This window comes from Chanos chanos, chromosome 1 (assembly GCF_902362185.1).
Source record: "Chanos chanos chromosome 1, fChaCha1.1, whole genome shotgun sequence".
Classification (NCBI taxonomy): Eukaryota; Metazoa; Chordata; class Actinopteri; order Gonorynchiformes; family Chanidae; genus Chanos; species Chanos chanos.
Window position 1 is genome coordinate 58,505,884 of NC_044495.1, and position 25,800 is coordinate 58,531,683.

The 25,800-nt window shown below is 43.0% G+C and overlaps 2 protein-coding genes across 2 annotated transcripts; both read right to left on the reverse strand.

Moving 5' to 3' along the window:
• Positions 1-800: 800 nt before the first annotated feature.
• Positions 801-7,019, reverse strand: got1l1 (glutamic-oxaloacetic transaminase 1 like 1). Its single transcript, XM_030787924.1, has 8 exons — positions 6,899-7,019; positions 6,055-6,236; positions 4,452-4,575; positions 3,589-3,806; positions 3,070-3,220; positions 2,463-2,628; positions 2,088-2,230; positions 801-940 (listed from the first exon to the last, which is right to left on the reverse strand). Exons 1-8 carry the CDS (start codon positions 7,017-7,019, stop codon positions 801-803), a joined length of 1,245 nt encoding a protein of 414 aa, XP_030643784.1.
• Positions 7,020-7,771: 752 nt separating this feature from the next.
• npm2a (nucleophosmin/nucleoplasmin, 2a) lies at positions 7,772-8,931 on the reverse strand. Its single transcript, XM_030766308.1, has 5 exons — positions 8,829-8,931; positions 8,606-8,688; positions 8,197-8,307; positions 7,934-8,027; positions 7,772-7,818 (listed from the first exon to the last, which is right to left on the reverse strand). Exons 1-5 carry the CDS (start codon positions 8,929-8,931, stop codon positions 7,772-7,774), a joined length of 438 nt encoding a protein of 145 aa, XP_030622168.1.
• Between the last annotated feature and the right edge of the window lie 16,869 nt (positions 8,932-25,800).

The following is a 25,800-nucleotide window of genomic DNA, read 5'->3' on the forward strand; positions in this document are numbered from 1 at the left end:
ATTGTTTGTCAACAGGTAAACAGTGAAAGGACGCTGCCTGTGAGGTGCTTAAACAAAGGAATGTGATGTACAGAAGAGAAATTATGAGAAAAGTATGTGACTTTATTAATATATTAGTATCATATAGGATCAACTAACTAAAGCGATGACATCACTGCAGATTTGTACACATAAAGAATTGCACTTAATGACACAAGCATCTATAAACATCTGTTTGCAGGAAACTGTTTGCAGATTTTTTCATTTTCTGCTCAGATTTTCGTGTCTGGAACCTGCTCGGTTTTGGGGTTTACCTTGACGGAGTAACACAGGCCAGTGTTGGGCATGGCTTTGCCTTTCCTTCTTTCTTTTTTTTTTTTAAATGTCAGATTTGCTGAGAACAGTCGCCAGAAGCAATAAATCACATATTCCCATTTCTACAAACAGATATTAAATGGTACATTCCAAAAAGTTTCTCTCTGTCAAAACATAGCGCTCTCGCAAACCTGTCTCCTAAATAAGTATATAACAACATACCGTACCAGTGTTGAGATTGGTTGTTTAAAAATTCATACTCATGGTATATGTGAGGTATACATGATTTGCTAAATTACCATTACACCCTACTCATTAAGTGCAAAGTTTCAAACATTTTCCTTACTAATATACACACCTGTTGACAAGCTCAAATACACCTGCTGGAGGCAGTCAGAGAAGACAGCAAAGACAGCAACATTTACACCTTATTTAACAAACAAAAGAAGAACAGAAGAAAAGAAAGTGCTTATCTGAGCGACAAAACACGGCACGACCTTCAGGGGTCAGAGGTGAGAGGTCAATGCCATGTGGATGGATTCAGCCACGTAGTCAAGGTTACGGCTGTTAAGGGCACTCACGTTGAGACAGCCGTCGGGAAGGAAATAAACATGCCTCCTCTTGGCCAGAAGGTCGACCTGCTGAGCTGTAAAAAACAAAGAGAATTTGACAGAGACGACAACATGCCCTTAAATGAACTTGTTCTGAAAAAAAAAACCTGCTTTTAAAATGCTGAGTGGATAATGCAAATCCATAATTATAATTTCTTTTTATTGATATAAACTTTCCATACAGTTTTTTGCCACAGTCAGAAATTAGCTCTTTTTCCGCTTCATCGGCGTTATGTCAGAGGGTCTAATCTGGGGAAACTGTGGGAGGACAGGGTGCCAGCGCCGTCAGGAAAAAAAAGCTTTGGAGGAAGTTTTCTAAGTGTGTAAGCAGCGTTCGTGTTGCAGCACCAGAACCAAATGAAATATCATTATTTCCAAATTTGCCTAGAGACCAAGCAAGGGCACAGAGGATGGAAACGCAATCACTAACGCTGACTGTAACATTTCCAATAATGTCTCATGCTACAAAACTCCTCTGGGGCAGTGAAAGAAAACTGCACACTAACTTTTTTTATCATTATTATTATTTTTACAAAGTTTTTTTTTTTTTTGTCCTTTCATGTTCATTATTGATATTAAACACCTAACCCGAGGACCCAGGTATGATGGCCTTTGAAGACATTTTGCCTTCATTTGAGCACGGCTCCGAGCCAGAGAACCACTGATTAAAGCCTCAAAAGATGTGCTGACCTCAGCAAAGCCACATGGAAGAGACATGAACACTGAACAGAACAAGTGCACTTATAGTTCACACCTGCTGCCCAGCTTCTCCATAAGACAGGAATGTCTAGTTAAACTGTTGCCAAAAAACCCCAAAACAAAACCAAAAACAATTAACATATAATAAAACCCTGGCCAATCAGAGCCCTCTTTTTGCATGATGCAGCTTTGGAGGGGCGGGGTCAACATGGACAGGTTGTACTGTGAGCGTGCCACTATAAGGCAGTGGTTCTCAACTCCAGTCCTGGGGTGGGGGTGGGAAGGGGGGGGGGGGCACTGTCCTGCACGTCTTGGTTTTAACTCTTCGTTATCACAGTTAATTGAGTTAAATCATGGGCTTGATGATTCGTTGACCCCCCCCCCAGGGTCTGGAGTTGAGAACCATTGCTGTGTTTATGAGGTGAAAGTGTGTGTGTGTTTCTCTGTGAATACTGCCATGTGGCAGATGACACTTGACCTCACCACTGAGTCTGAGACAGCAGTACAGTCCTCCTGGCTTCGTCACATGGTCCCAATCCCCAGGACTTCCCAGAATCCTCAGCTTCTCCCTCAGCCGTTCTCTGACAAGCATGCTCCTCTCTGCTGTACTCTTGACACTCTCCTGCCTGTGAGAGGGCCAGAGGTTGAACTAAAGATTTGTGCTTATAATAAAACAGCTGATAACTGGAAGGATTAGTAATCATTTAGCTCACAGCAAGCTGCAGGTTAGTCATTTATTATTTACGAGTTAAGTCTGCAAATTAGTGTGAGTGCCCTCAGCCCTCCGAAATGGAATTAATTTCAATTGAATCAAATGCAGATGACTGCATAATTAGCCGATACTAAGCCGTGAAGTACCACTCGACAAGATGGGCTGGGTTACTGAGCACCGTGGCAACCACACGGGCCCCCAGCGCAGGTGGGCGGGACCAAAGTGTTTGGACAAGTTTCTCAGCTTGTGATTGGACAGCCAGAAGATAAGTGTCCTGTTTCAGAACACAGAGGAGATGTCCGACTCTCTCACCTAAAGGAAGAGGAGGGATAAGTTTTAAGACACTGAAAAGCAATGATACCACTGTCGCGTTTTATAACACCCAGTAAATTTGGTCCAGTTTAAACATGAGAAAGAAACGAACAAAATAAATAAATAAAATAAAGAGATAATGAAGCCATTTCCTTTGCTAATGGTGTTGTCAGCAAAGTCTAATCAGTTTAATTTTCATTATTTATTCACAGATTTGCTAATGTAATTACTGTCAAACAGAGAGAGAGAGAGACAGAGAGAGAGATAAAAGGAAGTCCCCTGACGTGTACTCGCCTAGCATGTTTACAGCATATTTATGGAAGCATATGGCTTCAATATTGGCCAAACAAGTAATTATGATGAGTTTGATGCAGGCATTAGCATGAATCATAAACAAATGCTGAACGTTTTTGGAAAATATGCCTGGCTGGGTTCTCTCACCATAGAGACCAAAGTTATGTGAGAACGACTGAGCGCACAACAGCTCCAAACCCAGAGATACACAGTGCCTGATTGACCATGCGTCCTGTTCCAAGTCCGCAGTGCACAAACCCAGAGCAGCTGAGAGAAAGAATGGGATGAACTGGCGTCTCTGTATGAGAGAGAGAGAGAGAGAGAGAGAGAGATTCATCCACGAGTTTAAATGGACCAGACACCAAAAGACAATAAAGAATTCATATTGGAATATATATTGTATATATATATAAACTGTATATATGAAACTGTCAAGACACGTTGCCTACTGAGATGAAAGCAATAAAACATGAACAGATCAAAAGGTGCAACATAGCAAAAAAAAAAAAAAAAAAGAGTAAAAAAAACCCCAGGTTGGACTTAATAATTGGTTAATAATGCACACATCTGACAGCACAGAGCATACATTAATGTTTTAATGTTCCTAAGCTTGATCCATCCAGACAGAGTCAAAACCCAATGGTCAGACAGAGAATGAATTCGTACCTCCAAGACCTCCGCCACGAGCTTCCACTCGCTCTGGGAGAGGTCTGAGCCGGTGGGGTAGTGCCCGGAGGCAGACAGGACCACCAGACTTTTTTCTGGAGCTTTCTCCAAGTCCTCCAGCATCTTGTCCAAACACACGCCCTGACATTCTTTGTCCCAGTAACGGTAGCGGCGTACATCACAAAGCCCTGCCGCTTTGAAGGTCCCAGCTAAAGAGTCTGCAGACCAGGAAAGGCATGAAATGAACAATGTTTCAGTCCTTTTTCTCAGTCTGAACTGAATTTGAAAATGTTCACTGGTTCTGTGACAACCGAACTACCTGTTAGGAAAAAATCGTACACAACGGAGCCCTACCCTGTTTTCTTACTTAATGTCGAGTAGTTTTTCCTGAACTGTTCATATGACATCCCCATGGCATTTTACAAATGTCCTTTTCTGGACAAATCTGACACTAACAGGATTGATGACTTGGCATCTATTAGTCGGCAAAAACCAGCAAAAACCAGGTGGAACAAAACTTGAACAGAGTAAACATGTAAAATAAGGATTACTTGCAAAAGATTAGCTCTGTCAAGTAGAGAGAAAGGTTCTACTTAACATTGCTCTGTTCAGTAGAGAGATCAGTTCTACTTAACATTGCTCTTTTCAGTAGAGAGAACGGTTCTACTTAACATTGCTCTGTTCAGCAGAGAGAACGGTTCTACTTAACATTGCTCTGTTCGGTAGAAAGAAAAGTTCAAACTAATTCAAACCCCACAGGCTCTAATTCTACAGCCTCCTCAGGGATTTGATTGGTTGAACCAGGTATGGTTAGGTGTGCTGGAGCAAATGACTACCGCGTAACGCCAGCGTCAGACACCTACCATCACACGGCGAGGGGAGGAGCACTGGGCCGCTCCAGGACGAGCTAACGCTGCACCAGTTTCTCAGCAGCTCTGCACCCAGACGCACAGCCCCCGTACAACCCACTGTCTGGACACTCAAGACCTGCGGGGATCCAACAACCACCAGACATGAACAGAGAAACATGTGTGTATATATATATATATACACATACATACACACACACACACACAACATCTGAACATCTCAACCTGACTAAACTGAGTAAATTATACATACATACACACACACACACACACATTCAAATAGTTGAGATCGCCAATTGTAAGTTTCACTAGCTTTTCACATCTGAAAGAACTCATCAAAGAAAGAAAGAAAGAAAGAAACCCCTTTGCCCTCATGTTGTGTTTTGTTTTGTTTTGATTTTTTTGCTTGTGTGAATTGATCTGCGGTGATAGCAGGATAGGAAAAGTGAAACACCTCAGAAATCAGCCGTGTTCAGCTCGCGGCAAGCCTTGAGCATTTTGAATGATTGCCCTCAGGAAACATGTTCCGTGAAAGTCAATGTTCTCGTTGAATTACGGAAAGCGAAGGAGAGCTTCCCACAACCTTAAGATACCCCGGGTGTTGCGAATCATTTGCCGATCGGTGTTGGAGCAGACGAGTTAGCGCCGCCGCGTTGTTTTTGATGTATGCTCTGATGGAAACACAGGGACTGCAGTTTGTATTGACTCTGAGTAAATGTCATGAATGTCAAGTCTAATGAATAACGCGGATCTCAGCACCCTCAAGAACATGTTTACCCCTTAGATTTACTCTTGTCACCTAGGCATGACATCAGAGGTTGAGTTTGTTTGTTTTAAATCCAGTCTTTGGTTTGTGAACTGAAACGACAATATCAAATGTCAAACGTTTAAAATGAATCTGTTTTTTTTTTTCCTAGTAGTGAAGATAAAAAGATTGAAACACACAGTGTGAGCAGTGAACTCGACGTCTGCATTTAGCCCATCCTTTCACACCAGGAGTGAGTACACACACACACACACACAGTGAGCAGTGAACTCGACGTCTGCATTTAGCCCATCCTTTCACACCAGGAGTGAGTACACACACACACACACACACAGTGAGCAGTGAACTCGACGTCTGCATTTAGCCCATCCTTTCACACCAGGAGTGAGTACACACAACCACACACACACACAGTGAGCAGTGAACTCGACGTCTGCATTTAGCCCATCCTTTCACACCAGGAGTGAGTACACACAACCACTAGGCACAGGAGCACCGAGCAGCACACCTGCGCCCGGGGGGGGGGTGGGTAGTTGAGGGTTAAGTGTCTTGCTCAAGGGCACTTCAGCCGTGGATGTTTTTCCTGCCAGTCCTGGGAATCGAACCAGTGACTTTGCGGTCACAAGCCTCCATCTCTAACCCTTAGACCACGGGCTGATTGTGTGTCAACATGCGTGCTATTAGCGTGTGCAGCCAAGGAGCGCTGGTCCATTACACTGTGAAGTATGCTCAACAAGGCGATCTCAGTTGACTAAGGTCCTATATAAACCATACAAACACACAGCCTTGGAACAGACACTGACCTCTGCAGGAGGGAACAGAATTTATTACCCGGTTTTCCACTATAGCACGGCTCTCCCTGCCCAGGGCCAGCTCAGCGGCCCTTCTGGTAAAGTCTGGGAGCCCCAAGGATTGTGGGTATTCTGAGTTTAGGGTGGGGTCTGTAATAATCTGTTGTTTGATTTTCCATACGAGCGGGAACACGGCGGTCTGACCGTCCTCGCCAAGACACTCTGGAGACGAGTCGAGAGACACACAAGAAAAGCCGTCACACATTAGTAAATCGTAATAGTCGCAATATTTATGTGAAGTATTTGTTAAGGTTTTATCCCTGTGAAAAGAAAAGGAGTTTGTTGTCAAACTGAAAGCAGTACGTGAGGAGAACAGCAGGTTATTTCCTATTATGCCCCAAAGGTACATTCATTACGTGATGTTAATGACATCTTTCCCATTCCTAATGCGAAATACAATTATAGACCTTTCAGCTTGATTACAGGCTAGCCAGTCTATCACCACATATTTCTGGAAATGCTACTGACAAACTACGCATACTGTATCTGCAACTAACATTCGCTTTGTCTGACCTCGGAGACGGGGCCACCAAACATCAAACATCTACCCTCAAATAATCCTTTTTTTAAAGTACAACTAATGTCAAACGAAATTAATGTTTATCATGTGAACACTATAATTTTCTTTTAAATATTTGGAAAAGCAAAATAAATAAATAAATAAATAAAAATGTCCCTTTCATCAGATGGTAGGGGAACACAAAGATTAATATCTTTTGCTCTGCTAAGACACAACATCGCTATGAACCGACAAAGCAAATTCAGCAGAGGTTTCCGTATATTATAGACAGGGCTCTGCTCTCGCGGAAGGAGTTGACACTCACCTCTTCCCGCGAGGTAAACCTTGTCGTGATGGGAGTCTCTCCTGAAGTCTGCAAATAATTTGGTTTCGGAGGTGCCGACAGCGATGGGGGTGTCCAAAAAAACAGAGGGAGTAGACGTCATTGTTGGCTCTGTAGATGGCCCTTTTCGTACGTCTTTCTCCCCACCGTTTTCTGGACCACATCGTGGCATTTCCAGTTTCCTGTGACACTCGTCAGCTAGAGGTGGTAATTGTTTGTTTACTCTGCGTTGCTAGGCTACAGCCAGCCATCTCCTGGCAACACGTTGATTAGTTGTTTGGGAATCTTGTGGATCATTTTAAAGACAAACCATTTCGATGAGATTACACGCTATTCATAAATACTTGAATAGTAATAAATAATTGAACACATTTGGAAAAATACATCCAGTTTGTCCTATTGTCTGTTAAACGTCAAGAAGTACGCTACCTAGACGAAGGCCAGTTACTTTATCACGTCATAACGATAAATACTGGAGAAGATGATGTTACTGAACCTTCAAATAATAATAATAATTTTTATTATCATTATAATAATACAACGTTATTTTTTCTTTAAGAATGACAGGTAACCATAGAAGATGTCCACACAGTTCGCACTGCTATTATGACATTTAATAGCAACATTAAAACATTACGTTTATTTTCGCACCACAGCCTACACGCTTCGAAACGACAATATGGGCAACGCGCTGATGGATGAGTCACACAAGATAAGGAAATACGTCACTGGACAAAAAAAAAAACACACTTGAGGGCAGATCTAACGAAGGTATATTTAGGCCTCTTTGAGCCATTATGATGCTTTTCTCCAGCGGCTCAGGAAGTACACTGAATTTTCCGGAGATGCAGGTCCTCATAATTCCTCTTCTTCCTCCTCTCTTGCTATCTCCTCAGGAACCACTGAACAGAAGAAAGAAAAAAAATTCCACATGACAAGTTCACAAACAGTTCACCAATGCTGTGTAGGAGTTAAAGGTGATTGTTGGTGTGGGAGAGAATTCAGACAGGTTCCTACGTGTGACGTGTTGACCAAAGATGAAAACAGGACCGTGGCCTGAGCACAGTTTGAAAGTGACGGGGGGAATAAGCTCGAATCCAGGGAAACTAATCTAAATAAATAATAAAAAAAAAAAGGTATGTGCATGCACATACATACACACACACACACACACCCCCCAATTTTATTCATTTTGCTCCACTCAAAACATGCTCCATTTGTCTAAATGCTACTCTGGGAACCGCTGACTCCCCCCAATTGGGGGGGGGGCGGTAACTCACCATAGGCATTGAGTGATGCAGAGCGGCGACTGGCACAGCCTTGGCCCCTCCCACGCCATCACACACTCCGACCACATGCATCTCATCCACAGCCTCTGAGCTCAGACAGATCTAAACAAACAGATGGCCAAGGCTCATCACCAGGTTCACAGCAAGGGTTGGACATCGACCTACCCACTCAAATGCCTAAGCAGGAGGCAACGCTGAGGCGAAACGTCCAGTTTTCAAGAGAAAACTGGACAAGTTTTCTTTCGACTTTCTACACCGTTAGAGAGAGCCGAACGCGTCAGAGCCGCTCATAGAGTCTTGTTTGTCAACTAGAACATGTTACACCCAAGTCCACGTGCCTGAGAATCCTTCTCAATGATAAAGCTGTGGTGTGGGTTCAGTCAGTGTGGGTGCATCGTACCGTTTTGATAAAGAACTGATTCTCCAGAAGATAGTCCTCGACATCAAACAAAACTGTCCTCTGACTACCATTCAGCTCACAGCCTAGTGGGGGGGGGGGGGGGGGGGGCGCAAGTTAAAAACCATATAAACGAATACATAAAAAAAATAACATTAGAAACCAAAGAAATGTTCTCTTATCAAATCAAAAGGAGAGAGCATTACTCCCATTGTTGAGTACTTACCCCAGGGAACACAAACCCTGTCAGAGACAGAAGAAGAGCTGGACAAATCAGAGAGACTGAGAGAGGAAACAGGGTCATCTTCCGCGACACCAGAGTCAATCATTTCACACAGCTCAACACTGCTAAGAGTAGACGGACAAAGACAGTGTTGCCGTTTGCCCTCGCGATGCATAAGACTGTAGAACTACGAGACGATGCTTTAATCAACACTTCCTTCAACGTCGTTGTCTATCCTGTCCTGTCATAGTTTGCAGGAAATTACCATCTGAAATTTCAAGAATATCATGCATTACATTATGTGAAAAATTACTTACTTAAGGAAGTTGAGCATCGTTCAGAATCCACACCGGAGAGAGGGAACGAAGACGTTAATGAGGATGAGTACGTAGCAACTCCATTAATTGATAACAGGTGAGATTGGGAAGGAACATGACGTGTACTGCTAGGGGGAAAAAATGCTTGAAGACATCGAACACTAGAGGGCACTCTACGACTGCTGCTGAAAACCAAACGGTCGCGCTCGCGGTTGGAGCGCTTGACATCCAAGAGAGCAAGAGCGTAAGATACAGAAAACTATACATTTTAAAAGATCTATTCACTTATTAGAACGGACATTTGTACAGCGCATGTAAATCAGTAAGTGCTTTACATATGTATAATCAAGCGTAAATTTACTTTCACGGAGGGCCTACAAACAATTGAAATTGTGTTCCTATAGGAATATCGGTCATATCTTCTGTACTTGTCAAAGAGATTTTAAAGTAATTCTTTTAACTTGCATATAAATATAGTTTACATATATTAATTTATTTTAATGTATAAGTAGGATACGCAGATGCGCTGTAATACAGCAGTATTGGTTGTTAATGGCGTGCTACATTACATTAATTCAGCAAACGCTTTCATGCAACGCGACAAGACTGAGATACAATGCAAGCGTTTAGCCGTTGAGAAACTGGCTGTAGTCTAAACTCGAGGCCAAATTCAGTGTGGGACCAGATACAAGTGTTAAATTATACTACATTCATTTAGCAGACGAAGCGAGTTCTCAACCAGCTTTCAGTAAAGGAAGGTTTTGACATTACCGATACATTACATTTTTTGCATGCTCTACATAAAACATCAGTGTCTCCATAAGGAATAAACACATTTTCGTCGTTGTATGTGAACGTGTGACTGTATTCTGAATACACGCGATGATCTGGCAAAGGCCTCCGATGAATGGTGACTGAAATCCGTGTCCAAGAGTAAATTCACTGCGAGATGACGGGAGGGGGTTAGTGTATCCTGGCCGCAGGGTATGGAAGTTGTGATCAGTCGTCAGTGATATGCTATCGCAGTGTGCGCTGTCCACAGCAATTCTAGTTTCAAAGTGTCTCTAAACAGAGTTTTTGGAGACACCCCGATACGTGTTCCCTTACTTTAGACAAAGACTTACTTCTACCTCAGTTCTTCTTCCTTTGAAACAGTTTACTTCCTCCGGAACTTCTCCGAGTAAGCCCATATTTTGGAACTCACTAGAACTTGGATATATTGTGCCCAAAATGAGTTCATTTTAAAGGCTTTATGTTTCACAGTGTTCAGGTTACTTAAAATTCAACAGGCCTACACGAAATCATGTATGCCTGTATTCTAAGTTTTGACATTGAATTATATAAATGTTGTCTTTTGTTTTGTTACCGTGGTCAGTTATTTGGCCAGTGAGGGGTTTCAGTCAAGGTTTTTGTTGACTGATTAGTTGGCCCATTAAAAGGTGGTTTGAATCTTAGCCACAAGACTAAAACCTCACCACGGCGGGCAAAAGAAGAGGAAAAACAGGTCAAAACACTGGGATCAAGACATGAACCGGTCCATTTCCTTCTTCTGTTTTGAGTTTGTAAAAGCCAACATTGATCTCTGAAGTGCTGAAACTGACCTTGGCATACATATCACACTCTTTTTCACTCAATGTCTCTCACACTCAAATCAGATTCGTGCAAATCGAGGTAGAAAAGTCGTTAAATTTCATATCTGTTTTTCTAGAGTGAGCCACACTGTCAGACAGCGGGCAGACTGATCAATCTGCGATAAGACACTGAATGTTGTTCAAGAACTGTGAATACCCGCCAACAGAAACGTGTTCACAGCCGGATTACACAGGTCTGTGAACACACAGACAAGCGTTTAATTCCAGGTTTACTTCAAACCTTTTTATCCTGCTAATTCTCGCTCAATTTCGGTGATTCCTGGTCTGTAGATTTTTTTTTAAAAAAGAATTTATCTATGTGGTCTTCCGTGCAGGGTGCTGCTCGATCAGGCCTCGCGACTAGAACAACTTGACCTTCAAATGACTTCATAAACGTTGTTGACCGCTGACCGTTTTTTTTAAAAATTTTTTTTTTTAAGTCACATTATTGTTGCATGGTCGCATTCTTTGTCAGGGTTAGTCACTGCCCCGTCTATCAGAAGATCGAGTCATCCAGCCAGGCTGCGTGGCATTTTATCTCTACTCTCAGAAATTCCTTTCTCTTCATCGCTCCTCAACTCTAAGAATGACAGCCTCGGCTTCTGCCCCAACAGTTATCTCCAGCGTCTGGTTATCTGCATACGCTAACAGTTAGCTAGCCAACCAACAGTTTGAGTTGCCTCTGTGGTATAAAAGAAAATGTAAAAAGAAAGTCCAGGAAGAGAGTTATTCATCGAAAAAAAAGTTGCTCTGAGACTATTCTTAAAATGTTGATTCAGGTGCTATTCCTTAAATGTCGGAGAAAACGAACAGTTATCCGTATGCTAAGGTCTTGATGCTTGATCCACGCCAACTATCTTCAGCTGGTTTGAGTTGTGTAACAAGAGTGCACCATTCTGTTTTTGCAATGAATTTGCGATGAGATGATACATTTCTTTCTCTCTCTCTCTCTCCCTTCCAGGAAAAATATAATATATATATGTATATGTCAATATTTGCCTAGATCATATCAAGTCAATTTGTTTGAGAATTTGGAACCATATTTCCGTCTGTGTTTTAAAAAGGATGTATTGCTATTGAGAATGTTCACAAACTGAAGTCAATACCTTTTCTGGAGGGACATTTAAGTCAGTTGAGTTTTACTATAGAATAGTAGTATTTATGATGTTTATTTGCATCAAACGCTTTATCATGGCAAATTCTCAGCTTGGAAAGTGTGTACCAAAGAAGCAATAACCTTCCAGAAAGTTCTGTATGAATGATTTTCTTTCCGTTTGACATCAGTGCTTTGCTTCGGACGTTTTTCATGCGACATAGCCTCTTTCAGCTCATTCTCTCTGTGTGTGGTCAGTATTCACGCAGCTTTTACGGACCGGTGTGAGACGCTGGAGGTTTCTCTCTCTCGGCTGGATGGCTGAGGATGGTTTTTCTGGCCTCTCCTGGTTCGTGGCAGCCTTTGTAAAAGAAGTGGAGGCAGGACTTACCTGATAGAGATCGGGTTGAACTCCCCTAGTGCGGCTGTAGGGGTTTGACTAATTGTTTCCATCCACAAGAGCTGGACTGATAAGAGTGTTGTTGCAGCCCACACTCTTTTGAGTGGTTTTAAACTCACACTCTTACACATGAGAACGGGGTCCAAGGGAGCGGGGGGGGGGGGGGGGGGGGGGGGGGGGGGGGGGGGGGGGGGACACCCAGAAGTGAGTTATTGCATTGCCAAAAACCGCTCTTTTCTTTAAGCACATCATCGCAAATGGCCACAAATAGAAGCACAAACACGCTCGTATAAACAGGCCTCCCTACATCTGCGAGACACACACACACACTCAGATTGAAAGCGCTCGTGCCTGGTCTTGTTTGTCTGTTTTGAAACATGCAAAGTATAAATACACTGGTGCATTTGAAACCCCTGTGTAAACACCTAAACAAAAGCACACAAACACACACACACACACACACTCACACGCTAACACACACGCACTCACACACACTCACACACTAACGCACACACACTGCACAATGAGTCTAACTCAATAAGGATTACGACCAATTTCAGTATTCTTATTTTTTTTATATATATATTTATTTCCTTTAGAGCATCCCGTTTCTCTTAATGCTCCTGATTTCTCTTCCTTACCTATATACAAGAAAATACACTGAACAAGGTGTTATGTACATACCTTGCATGGGAGACACAATCCATTTTGGATGAGTGAGTTATTTTTACCACGGACTGTCAGCAACAATACATTTCATTAATGCTCTGTAGCACTGGCTCTACAGAGCATCCAATCAGCTATCAGCCTGCAATTTCAACAACGACTGTTTTTAGTATCGTCTCTCATTAAAAGAGCACTTTCCTGTCAGTCACTATAACAGTCATACGTGTATCGTCCAAATCTTTTGTTTTCAGTTACGTTTTCTTTTTTGGCCTGAACTGATCCAAAAATGGTTCTCTTTCATCTATAACATGAGCGTGTTTGGATGGCGGGAGACTGACATTATTTAGAAAAGTTGGAGGACAGTCTAGACTTGGATTCAAATAGCCAAATGACCTGGAAAATGAACCAACCACAGAGAAATTTTTTTCCCCTCTCTCTCTCGCTCCTTAATCTATCCAATCTGATTATCTGCTTAGACTGACCTCAGTGACAAAGACAGTTTCTTAGAGAAGTCGTCTTTCATTCTCACGATGCTGTTACGTTGAGTTTCAGACATCTTAAAACTTTTATTTCCTTGGACGTTTAGCCATTTGAATCAAGGCCACAGTGTGCAAACAAACAAACAAAACAAAACAAAACAAACAAACATGTAAAACATTCTGACTTGTGAGAAATATATTTTTGATTGTTTTTGTTTTTTACAAAAGGAAAAAAAAAACAAACTTTCTCATAACATAAAATTGTGCACAGTGTCCTATACATTTGTGATTATGGAAGTGTCGCAGAGTTATTACAATAATACATCTGTCTTTCAAGAACCTGTAAATGAAACAAAAGTACTTAAAACTTGTAAATAAAATAATAAAAAAAAACTGTAGCAGCTCTAGGAGGTGGATTTTGACTGATTATATACAGTTGTGAGAATATATCACATTACAAAATGGTAGAGGTGTGTAGAGGAGATTTTACAAGGCTTCCAAAAGCATAAATTACAAATGTTTACCCTTTGTCTTAAAACAGCAAGGTCGCCTTCGTTTTAAAGCCATATGAAACCTAATGTTATCCTCATACTGACGCCGTCTTGGACTCTAAATGGTTAAGAGTTTGTGTCAGATTTATATGGACGTAAGGGATCTTCCCCAAACTAGGATGGTCACCGTGACGACTGTTTCGGGCAATATGACATATAATTCAGCAACTGAAGCCGTCAAAATGTCACCTTCAATGTTAGTTGGAATATCTCTCCAAATATGGACGTGCAGGTTATGGAAGGGGCTTATAGCTTATCCTGTGCTTTGAAGACAAATGAAAAAAAAACAGATCCAAAAAAATAAACAATACACGACCAAGAAAAAACAACAAACAAACAGCAAACAACACACTGACAACTTGTCTTGATTGGGACACAACTGTACAGGAAATAACATACAGAACACAAATACCTGTATTGTTTTGAGGGGGGGGGGGGGGCTTTTGCACATTCACAGATAAAAAGGGGATACAATAAATAAAAAATAATTTAATATTCTATAGTACAAAATCTAAAACTGCCACTTTTTTTTCCTTTCTTTTTCTTTTCTTTTCTTTTCTTTTCTTTTCTTTCTTTTTCAGAATAAGAGGAAACCTCTATTGTGCTTTAAAAGTTCATTTGGAGTGACTCTCTCTGTGCGTGTTAACGGTGCTACTGAAATCTTTTATCAGGTTGTTGAAAGAAGACATCCTAATGTACACAGTCTTGCTAAGTAAGGGGGGGGGGGGGGGGGGTGAGATTCGGACGGGACCTTGAGGGGCCCCCGTTTAACCTCGGTTCAGTTTAGGGCTGGAGATACCTTGTCCACTCGCCCCAGACCAGCCTCCGCGTCCGCGACACGGACTGGACCGAACCGGTCTGAGCCGGACCGATCCTGTGCCTTTCTCCCCGGTACCGTAAGATCCTGGGTCGGGGGAGTGTACCCTGTCTCTTCTCCGACAGCGCGGCCCTCAGTCAGGTTTCTGTCAGCAATGGACCGGCACTGGAGCGGTTAAGGAAAACCCGGTTTCAGCACGGAAGTGTCTGTAAATACATCACTCGGCCTGGGATGGGACGGCCTTCTGTGGGCAGGCAGTGGGTCAGTCTCTCTCTCTTTCCCTCTCTCTCTCTCTCTCTCTCTCTCTCTCTCTCTCTCTTTTTTCTCCCTCTCCCCCACTCCGACATGTTTCGGCATGCGGCTCAGCCTTCCTGGTCCTGCAGAGTGAAACTGAAGACAAAAAAAAAAAGATGTTGTTGGCATTGTGACAGTTTAGTCAGAAAACATTAAACGCTGTTAACAGTTCGCAAAAGACTTTTTTTTTTTTTTTACCTTTAAATCAACTGCATTTAAAGGCTCCTAAATCGGACTGGAGTAAGTTACAAAAAAAAATGTGGATTTCTATACATTTAAGATTTTATGATGCTCTCCTACTTTCCCCCCTCCTACTTAATATGATGACCACGTAGATACAGGAAAAAGCAATGAAGGTTTTTTTTTTTTTTTTAATGGAATGAAAATGCGATGGAATTTTCACTGTCAGGGTTCAACTCATTTGATGGGTCATTGCTGTCTGATAGAATTACATCTCCAATAATGTTTTTTTTTCTCTCTCTCTCTCTCCCCTTCTGTCTTTTTGACCTAATGCTGCTCTCTCTCTCTCTCTCTCTCTCATTTATAGATGCACATGCACACACACACACCCCCCTCTCTTTCTCTCTCTTGTTGTAATGTGCTGGATTTCAGAGCTGTGGTCTCATGGTGAAAGCATCCATACATATAATGCCATGGTTCTTATTAAGGAGTCAAAGAGTTTATTTGTTTTGGCAGGGGCCTGCAGTGAAAGAAGATACAGCTATGGTATGACCAGGTCGACAGGCACACACGAGCAATGCTAGCCATTCCTCTAAAGATTTTGTTTATTGCTTTCACAATAGCACTCATTGTAGAGTTATGTTTTCTTGTGTTGACACTGGCAGAGTTTCTCCCCTATCGCCCAGTAACATTCTGCCGTTAAAATTTGACAAAAGCTGACGGACTTTGCGCTTAATGGGGTTTACGATCTGCACCGTGGGTCTGGTTGAATTAGTCTTTCGGCAACAGAATTCCGTATTCATCCCCAACTCGAAAACGCACAATTGAATCGAAGGAATTTCTCTCTGCTTTTTGTCATTTTTGTTTTTTTTGTTTTTTTTTCCTGGTCCTACCTCTTCGCCTCTATTCCCTCACCCCGGAATGCCTGAGATTCTGATCCTATCGCCCCTACTGTACTGTACAAGTCTCTGCAGGAAAAACATAAACAATGCAGAGCGTTTATGTGCTATCAGAGGAAAAAGGAAAAAACAAAATGAAAAATGTTCTGAGTGCCCCCTGAGTACTGCTCAGCCCGAAGGAGCAGGGGAGAGAGAAGAGAGAGAGAGAGAGAGAGAGAGAGAGAGAGAAAAGGAGAGAGACTTAGAGAGACAGAGAAATTGAGAGAGGGGGGTGGGGGAGACAGAGAGAGAGAAGAGTGAGAGACAAGGAGAGAGAGAGACAGACGGAGAGAGACAGAGAGAGAGAGAGAGACAGAGAGAGAGGGAGAAAGAGAGAGACAGAGAAAAGGAGAGAGAGAGAGAGGGAGAGAGACGGAGAAAAGGAGAGGGAGAGAGACAGAGAGAGAGAGACGGGGACAGAGAGAGGTTTAAAGCATAGGGATCATTTTATTGACATGACATGAGTGTGACAGACAGCCTAAAAGAAGCAGCGTTTTCTCTTCTCTTTGAGAAGTCATCGCCATCCATAACGTTTGACTTGACATTGTGTCTAAAAGGAATTCTATTCGCAAAACTCACACACGCGTAAGCTCCGCGTTCTTTTACTCAGTCTGCTTCAGCGAGGGCAAAAAAAAAAAAAAAAGAGTACATTATACAATATGTGAAAACAAATTATCTTTTCATTTAAGTCCAGAGAAATATCCTCCAAATTCATAAATACGGAATTTGTTGAGAGAGATGGTAGTGTTATGAACAGACTGGACACCTCCTCCCTAAGGGTCTGTGTGTGTGTGTGTGTGTGTGTGTCAGGTGCGGTGACCCACATCAGATCTACGATAATAGTGTCCCAACCTCTTTCCAAGTCTTTTCCGCAGCAAACAAAAAGTCAGCGCTGACTGCAATCCCGCCGTTGGATCCATCAACATAACGTCCTCTCAATACACAATTCAATTAAAAAGAAATTCAATCAGTTGTCGGCCTCCCAACGTTTTCTATAAATATTTCTAAATCCACAAACTGGATCTGAACGAATTCCAATCCAAATCGTTCATCATTCAAAACCAGTCAGCAGGTTCGTGGTGGCTGACGCAACAGAGCTGAGATCCTTACGAATACAGGCCTGTTATTCCTGTCCCGGAGTGCTACGATGCTCTCTGAATGCTGGTTAACTGGTCTGTAGATTACCTTGGATAAATTCAATTTTATTTGCATTAACGTCGGAATGTTGCATGGAATGTTGAATGGGGTCTAAAAAACACAAACTGCTATAGGCAACAGTAAGCTATGAGAATTACTTCTAATGGTGCGTCAGCCGACGCCTCCGTGATAAAGAAACTTAATATTGCATTTTTGTTTGTTTATTTGTTTTGATTGTTACAGTTATTTAAACCTAAAGGGTGCTTTAGAGCCTAAGGTAAAACTAGTGCAGGTGATACTGAGCCCAATTCACAGTTCCATACTTTGACCAATATGCCATCAGTCTCAAAGGTAAAAACCATATCAACAACAGAGAGGTCATAGTTTATTTTGGTTTATTCTACAACCCAATGCACAATCCAGATATTTATGTCCTATATGACTGAGACGGAGGCCAAGGACAGCATCATTTCTTTGTAAGGTCTGAAGTGGTATAGCCCTTTCTCAGAAATGGGGCAATTCCGCACCTCAATAATCATATGAAACAATGCCCTGGCCAGTCCTTGACCCTCAAAGAGACCTTAGCGGCCGGATATCTTTGACGCTGAGCCCAACAAATGTCGCTGCCAGTTCAGCTCAGTCCTGGTACAACAGGGTTACTCGTGGAGTAATAGGCCCTACTCCTTGCGTTACTTGTTATTCGGTCAGAGAGGCTGTACGACATGGTGCTCACGTCCACGGCCCCCGGTGAGTTCCTCTGCCGTTTGAGGCCAGTGTAGTTTGTTTGAAATGGCTTGTTCTTGTTCTTGTTCTTAAGAAACGATAAAAGGCAGATGGCGTGGTCAGCGAATTGAGGTGTTTCCCCAAGCTCACGCGCTTGGCCCCCGGCTTTATTTGGTAACGCGGTCCAACGGGTTGTCAGCCGCAAAAAAAAAAAAAAAAAAAAAATATGTTGATCTTAATGATTGATGGCCCAAAAATATCTTAATCAACTCTGTGTTTGTTGGAGTGCCCAAAAGGCCACCTGGAACACGTATAATGTTTCTTCATATTATGGTCTTGCTCACTCAACTTGATTTTTTCCCCCCCGCCCCGTGCCCCCTCGCATAAGCACTTCTGAGTGTTTTTCTTATGAGACTGCCCCATTAAAAGTGAGAGAATTAAAGGTTATTTGACACCCTGCAAGCGAACGTTCCTCTCTTTTTGGCCCGTTATGGTGAAAAATCTGCCCAATACCTGTTGTCAGCGATGTTCGACGTGTGTGTGTGTGTGTGTGCGTGTGTTGGAGCACCGGTCAGACTGGGCAACTCAAGGCCTTCAGATGTGGTCTACAGGGAAGCTAAGACGAGTTGTTAAAAAAAATTGTTTAGTTCAGAGACAGAAACCAAGACGGACACTGGATGCTTCCTCTTTTTACACACTGTCCTCATCTCTGCACTGCCCTGGTAGGTTCCTCTGCACTGCCCTGGTAGGTTCCTCTGCACTGACCTGGTAGGTTTCTCTGCACTGCCCTGGTAGGTTCCTCTGTACCGCCCTGGTAGGTTCCTCTGCACTGACCTGGTAGGTTCCTCTGCACTGCCCTGGTAGGTTCCTCTGCATTGCCCTGGTAGGTTCCTCTGCACTGCCCTGGTAGGTTCCTCTGCACTGCCCTGGTAGGTTCTTCTGCACTGCCCTGGTAGGTTTCTCTGCACTGCCCTGGTAGGTTCCTCTGCACTGCCCTGGTAGGTTCCTCTGCACTGCCCTGGTAGGTTCCTCTGCACTGCCCTGGTAGGTTCCTCTGCACTGCCCTGGTAGGTTCCTCTGCACTGCCCTGGTAGGTTCCTCTGCACTGCCCTGGTAGGTTCCTCTGCACTGCCCTGGTAGGTTCCTCTGCACTGCCCTGGTAGGTTCTTCTGCACTGACCTGGTAGGTTCCTCTGCACTCCCCTGGTAGGTTCCTCTGCACTGCCCTGGTAGGTTCCTCTGCACTCCCCTGGTAGGTTCCTCTGCACTGCCCTGGTAGGTTCCTCTGCACTGCCCTGGTAGGTTCCTTCTGTGCTGCGATTCATCTACAACATGCTAGGCGAGTCACTATCGCTTTTTGTTTGTCAAGCACTCGTCTCCCAACAGTGTTGAATGCAAACCACATCATGGCTTAAACACACGAAACTTTACAGCCCTCACTAAAGTTTCAAATACCCCTTTTTTTTCTCTAAATTACAGATGTATCGTAAGAAGTGGCGGTCTCATAACGTCGGCAATAAGACGATGAATAATTTTTGCAAATCAAGGTTTAAATTTTAGCTAAAAGTCTCCAATATTCCTGTGCTTAGATGGGACAAATACATCAATGCAAGGATGTTACTCAACATTGTATTGTCAATTAAGTAAGAGGCAGGGGCACCGCTAGAGATTTTGGGCCCTGCGAAAGAATACAACATTGCCCCCCCCCAAACCTTAAATGTGTTATTAATAATGTTCTGTGCCCCCCTTTCGGGGCTGGGCCCTTGGAATCGTCCTAACCCCCCCCCACCCACCCCGCAGTGCGCCTGGTCAGAGGTATACTGTAAGTTACGTTAACGCTTGTTTACGGTGGATATGACAAAAGGGTTGGCATACACTGTCATGAACCACGTCACCGATATCTTTCCCGCCCGCTATTTGATGTCCTTGATCCCTTTAAGAGGCAGTAATCAGTGCTTCATTCATCCATGTTTGTTACTGTTTTCTGTTTGTTTCTCATTTTCATAATGCTCTACCGACACATCGAGATATCACAAAGACTTCAAAGACCCACAGGGGCCCCTAACCCACTGCCGACGTCTGATCCTTAGGCCAGATATATATACCGTCACTGAAAAATCTGCCACCAGCCAGAGACCAAAGCCAACCAATCTACAGAAAAAAATAAAAAGAAATTCTCCAGGGTTTCACGCCTCATTCACATTTAATTAAAAAAAAAAAAAAGTGTTTTTCAACCCAGTATGTTTTATCATTTACTCAGTTATGTCGCACTGTCGAATTTTCCACTTTTTCTCTTTGATCGTACCCTTGTAATTTAGATTTATTGATGTGGGTTTATATACTGTGAAAGGGAATGAGGGTGCTGGCGTCTTCACCGCGTTTTGGGGCCCTCATCTTCTAAGAGTTTTTCTGATTCGGGACCAGCTTAGCTTAGTCCAGCGACTTTCCACTTCGGGCTCCCGCATATTTGTAGCCGGGTGTCCTCAAAAATCCGTCTCCTCCTTTTGAAAAAAACGCGTGTAGGAGATATATGCCTCACATTGTTATGGACGCCATCCTGATTGGATTCTTAAGTTAATACCTTGCCGCAGGCATCCCCAGACTGTAGGCCCAGACTGATTGAAGTGATGTGTTTGAATAGGTTTCTCTTTTGAAGTGTTGTAAATGTGTGTGTAATCCAGACATTAAGTATATTTTTCTAAAGTGTACTTTGGGTAATCGGAGCATTTTCACGAGCGGTTACGCTTATTTTCCCAAAAAACCTTCATTTCTAACGAGCGTCTGACGAGGGTTTTGCGGGTATGGAATGTTGAATACCAGCTGTAGGGAAAACGTAAGAGTTATTTCTGAAGAAGTCGATCTTGAGTCCAAATTCAGTCAAGAAAACCTTTTGCCAAATCCAGGTAAATTTACAGACAACATAGTTTTGGGTAAGCGACTACCTGTATATATTAATGTATAAATGTAAGTGTGTTTTTGTGCGAGTATGCTAGGCCTCTCTCGATAAACTGCTTTTCTTGAATGCATGCAATTCATGTATAGACCTACTTTGTTCACATTGCACGGCAAACGAGCCGTTAAATGGCTCACTTTAACCATAAACCACTACATTCATTGGTCGAAAAATTGTGCTCTCAGTCATGTATTTGGCTTCTGTAAATACATATCTTCCTCTGTTCATCAAGGCAGCTCTGAGCCCACGTATATCAAAGCAAGGTTTGACAGGGAGCTGTGAGCTGCAAAATTCTCTCTCTCTCTTTCTCTCACTCTCTCTCTCGCTCTCTCTCTCTCTCTCTCTCTCTCTCTCTGATTCTGTGTTTGCATATTTCGGGGGCTGAATATTAACCCAGTGATGGTTGGCTGCACGTGCAAAGAGCCTTAATGTGCCAGCTGCTTTTAGCATCGAAACCTTAAGAACGACTAAATATAACTTTCTGTGGCCACGCCTTTCAGGCCCACGTAGGAACGAAAATCGTTAATCGCATACTGCAGAGAGGTTTTAGGAGCGTTCAGGATTTCCTGAACTGATGATTGACTGCGGGGTTTGGTCGCATTGTGTCGCTTGCCTCTGAATTGCTTCAATCTCAACCATATATTTCACGCACAATGCTTGTCACACGTAGCGGCTCGACGGTAAAAGACGTTTCCATTGTGTTGGTAGTTGTGTAATAGCGGTAGACCAATGTGATTTATATAAAAAGTAAATACAAAGCGTTTGTCTGTGGGCCTATCAATTTCCTGTTTCACTTACAGTACAAATAAGCGTTAATTGCTGGATACACTTCCTGTTAGCGCGTTACGCAAGAGGCTCGGTATGTGTACAGGTTTCTGTTACGTAGACACGTGCAGGGGAGGGTAAGAGTACATCTCGGAAATCAACATCCAGAAAGTGCCTCTGGAAATGTTCTTTGAGTGCTAAAAATGTATAACTGCGTTGTGTGGTTTTCTTGACAAAACAGTCATGGGACCATCCAACAAACATTATGGCATTGAATGGAATTTCAGGATCACAAAGGAGAGGTCCAGGGTGACCTTTCGGGTGACCTCTGAACTCGTGAGTGATACAGAGGTAGAAAAAGAAGAGTAAAATAGAATTAACAGGTGAAAGCAACATGATTGGAACTCTAAGTCTAAGATATGACTCAATATAAGATCTATATTTATAACAAGTGTATATATATATATATATATATATATATATATGTAAGCAGTAGGTAATTTGTAGGGGGATGCCATCCCCCTTGTTGGCAAAAATGACCAAAATGCATCCCCTTTGTTAACCTGCTACCCCTCTATATACTCCACAGAGTAGTGTCAGTGACCCTGGGCCATCCCCCTTGTTAAAACATAACAAATCATCGCCTACTGTATGCAAGAATACATACATTCATACATATGTATGTGTGTGTGTGTGTGTGTGTGTGTGTATTTATATATTTATATATATTTATATATATTTATATATATATACTTTTTTAGTATAGGGAGAGAGAGAAAGAGAGAGACAGAGATAGAGAGATGGAGGGAGTATGAGAGAGAGAAAGATGGAGAGAGAGAGAAAGATGGAGAGGCAGTTTCAGGAGGAATTCTCTGCACCCCAGCAGCATAGCCATGTCCCTAATCTGTAGTCGGGTGTCCTTTTCAGTCCATTGTCTATAACTACGGAAAATGAGGGAGCGAACCCTTATCCAAAGAACAAAAAACAAATCATCTTTAAAAGTAATGGGGGCCATCTGTATGACTCAGAATTTCAAAAAAAAAAAAAGGGGTTAATTGCATTTGCCCGAATCTGAAAGCTTGCGTCCTGGCAGTGCGCTGTTTGTTTTGTGGTCAGTATAGGTGCATCTATCACTGCTGTCAGTGACTGAGGTGGCATCTCCAAATGCGCGGACAAATGTTTGCTCAGCCATTTTCGTATAATGAGACAATCAGACCGAAGCGCCGTGAGTCACTGCATGTGCTACAGCTGGAGAAAGACAGACACATTTTCTCCTGTCTGTCTCTCCACACGGCACCCTTCCCAAACTTTATTTCTCACTACAATGCCTGCCACACCAAACAAATGAAAGCTGAATCAACAACTTCAAGTTCTTCGGGTGAAATGACACAGTAATATGTCTCTGTCTGTCTCTCTCTCTCTCTCTCTCTCTCTCTCTCTCTCTCTCTCTCTCTGTCTCTGTCTCTGTCTCTCCAGTTTGCGAAATTCAGTTCAGCCTGAATGCTGTCATTAAAGAACTCTGTCCAAGCCCAGATCAGTAACACGTCTCACCGCAGTGAGTCTAATCATAATATTGTTACACTGAGCACACGCTGTCACCAACACGTTGTGTGTCACGACACGTTTCACACGATGTTTCGCTTAATCTGTTAACTGGGCTGAGTGAGGCCAGTGATGGTTGGACCAAATGTCCGAACCAAACAGGGGTTTTTTTTTCCCTGACTTTTATTTCAATGAAGTTCCCCACTTACAAGAGCGCAGCGGGAAATAATTTTAAACAAAGAGACATTTTTACCTCATGACACCAGCTAACAGCATTCAAATAAGTTGGTCCATGTTGTGTACAAATTCTTCTGGAGACTTGGGACACAACGCAAAAAAACCAAAAAAAAAACCAAAACAAGTTCAGAAACAAGACACGTGCGTGAACAGAAAACGCAGTGGGACAGCGTTGGGCCAAATGTGTCCGTGAGCCAGTTTGGACCCGGTCTGGTCTCCAGGGTGGGTGGACCCGGTCTGGTCTCCAGGGTGGGTGATTGCTTCATTAATACTGTATCTCTGGTCAAACCTCAACGCTACTGACACCAGGAACCAGCCTCTCAGCGACGCCCTGACATCTCTTACTGAACACCCCCGTGAACCGAGTTCATGTTGTCAACATTTCTACGTGACTGAGAGACCGTGCCACCCCCCCCCCTTTTTTTTTTATCATGGGGTGAACAAGAAGCACAGATGAGATTGCAAAATGTTTATGACACTCATAAACTCAAATATTAAGTAAACATCAAATATCGTCCGATGGGAATCTACGCCGTCCGCGTCCAGTATCTGCAAAATTACCGATCATTTACATGTCCCGTTTGATTTACTGCAGCCTGTGGCTGGGAAGGGAACCTCTCTTGAGCCGTTTAGCTGCTCTGTCGTTATTGATAAGGACACACAAGCTTGTTTTTCTTTCGCCTCAGAGGCTCATGTCCACTGGCATCTGAATAGTTTCCCATGGCCGCTGTGAGAAATTGTCTGTCTTTCCTGCCCTGTCCTGCTTTGAGTCTGTCCAGCCTCTCAGTCAGTCAGTCAGTCAGTCAGTCAGTCAGCCAGTCAGTGAGTCAGTCTGTTCAACAGACAGGCCTCTCACATTCAGTCTGAATCAGACAAATTACAGATAAACGCTGCCCTGGATGCCTAGGCCTGTTTTGCTATGAAGAAGTTGAGTTTGTGTGTGTGTGTGTGTGTGTGTGTGAGTGCATAGGTTGGCTGGGCAAGCTCTCTGGGAACCACAGTTTACTCTCTCTCTCTCCCTCTCTCTCTCTCTTTCTCTCTCTCACACACCCACACACACACACATACACACACCACACACACAACCTCAGCGTCTTCATTCAGAGCTCCCCTCGGTGCAGTCTGAAAGTGTTCTGAGGTGTGACTCCCCGCGCTGTGGCTTAAGGCTTTGAGCGGAGAACACGGTTAAGCAAACCTTGCTGTTACTTGCTCCAATCTGTGTGAAACCAGTGTTCCGTGACGGATAAACTGGTACGACTGGCTTGCTCTTGAAAACAAATGTGTTTTTTAGGGGCAAGAGTGATTTGTCGCATCCATGGAAAGGAAGAGATTGAGGTTTAGGTATAAATATTCGCCCTGTTACTAGCTCCGCCCAAACAACAGGCCCTCATGAAACTGAAGCCAATTAAAACTGAGTCATGTGACCGCGGTTTGGAAGACACTGCCAGAGGTTTCATGAGGCTCTTATTCACCAGCTGCTGCCACCTCACATCTGCAAACTACTGCACGGTGCTTAGCATGAGAAAACCTGAAACAGCAAAATACTGATCTGATTATATAGCTGTTTAGCTGTTTGCCATGCTTAGAGACAGAGAGAGAGAGAGAGAGAGAGAGAGAGGGAGAGAGAGAGAGAGAGAGAGAGACAGAGACTGAGAGAGAGAAAGACAGAGAGAAAGACATAGAGAGAGAGAGAGACAGAGTAAGAGACTGAGAGAGAGAGAGAGAGAGAGAGAGACAGAGAAAGAGACTGAGAGAGAGAGAGAGAGAGAGAGAGAGAGACAGAGAAAGAGACTGAGAGAGAGAGAGAGAGAGAGAGAGAGAGTGAGAGAGAGAGAGAGAGTGAAAGAGAGTCAGGGAGAGAGGGGGGGGGGCGGAACTACTGTGAGTTCTGGTGATACCAGAGATATAAACACAGACCAAAAGATCACGAAACTAATGATTTGCCCTCAACCTTGATATATACAGTTCGTATTTGAACCACCATCCCAACAGAGTCTCGCGTTACTGTACTGAGTTAAGAAAAGAAAAAAGACAAACAAAAAAAACGAATACGTACCAAAAACACTCTAATTCACTTTGACAGTGCAGTTTAAACAATGATATAAAGTTTCTTATTTCAACTGAAATGTAAAGATTGAAAGCATTTAAAAAAGGGTATTTTTTTTGTCAGAAACGTCAAAAGCCATTTTCAGAGAAACAACGCCATACGACAAAAATGACATAACTGGGCTTTTTTTTTCAATCAGATGAGTG

What these genes read in the sequence shown, in the direction of transcription:
- npm2a (XM_030766308.1), bottom strand. Translation starts at nt 8,931, where the DNA reads ATGATTGACTCTGGTGTCGCGGAAGATGACCCTGTTTCCTCTCTCAGT. An exon ending in ATCAGTTCTTTATCAAAACG is followed by an intron (nt 8,308 to 8,605) that starts GTACGATGCACC and finishes CTGTTTGTTTAG; the next exon opens with ATCTGTCTGAGCTCAGAGGC. An exon ending in TGCATCACTCAATGCCTATG is followed by an intron (nt 8,028 to 8,196) that starts GTGAGTTACCGC and finishes TTATTTATTTAG; the next exon opens with ATTAGTTTCCCTGGATTCGA.
- got1l1 (XM_030787924.1), bottom strand. Translation starts at nt 7,019, where the DNA reads ATGACGTCTACTCCCTCTGTTTTTTTGGACACCCCCATCGCTGTCGGC. An exon ending in GGTTTACCTCGCGGGAAGAG is followed by an intron (nt 6,237 to 6,898) that starts GTGAGTGTCAAC and finishes ACTCGTCTCCAG; the next exon opens with AGTGTCTTGGCGAGGACGGT. An exon ending in CCTCCCCTCGCCGTGTGATG is followed by an intron (nt 3,807 to 4,451) that starts GTAGGTGTCTGA and finishes CCTGGTCTGCAG; the next exon opens with ACTCTTTAGCTGGGACCTTC.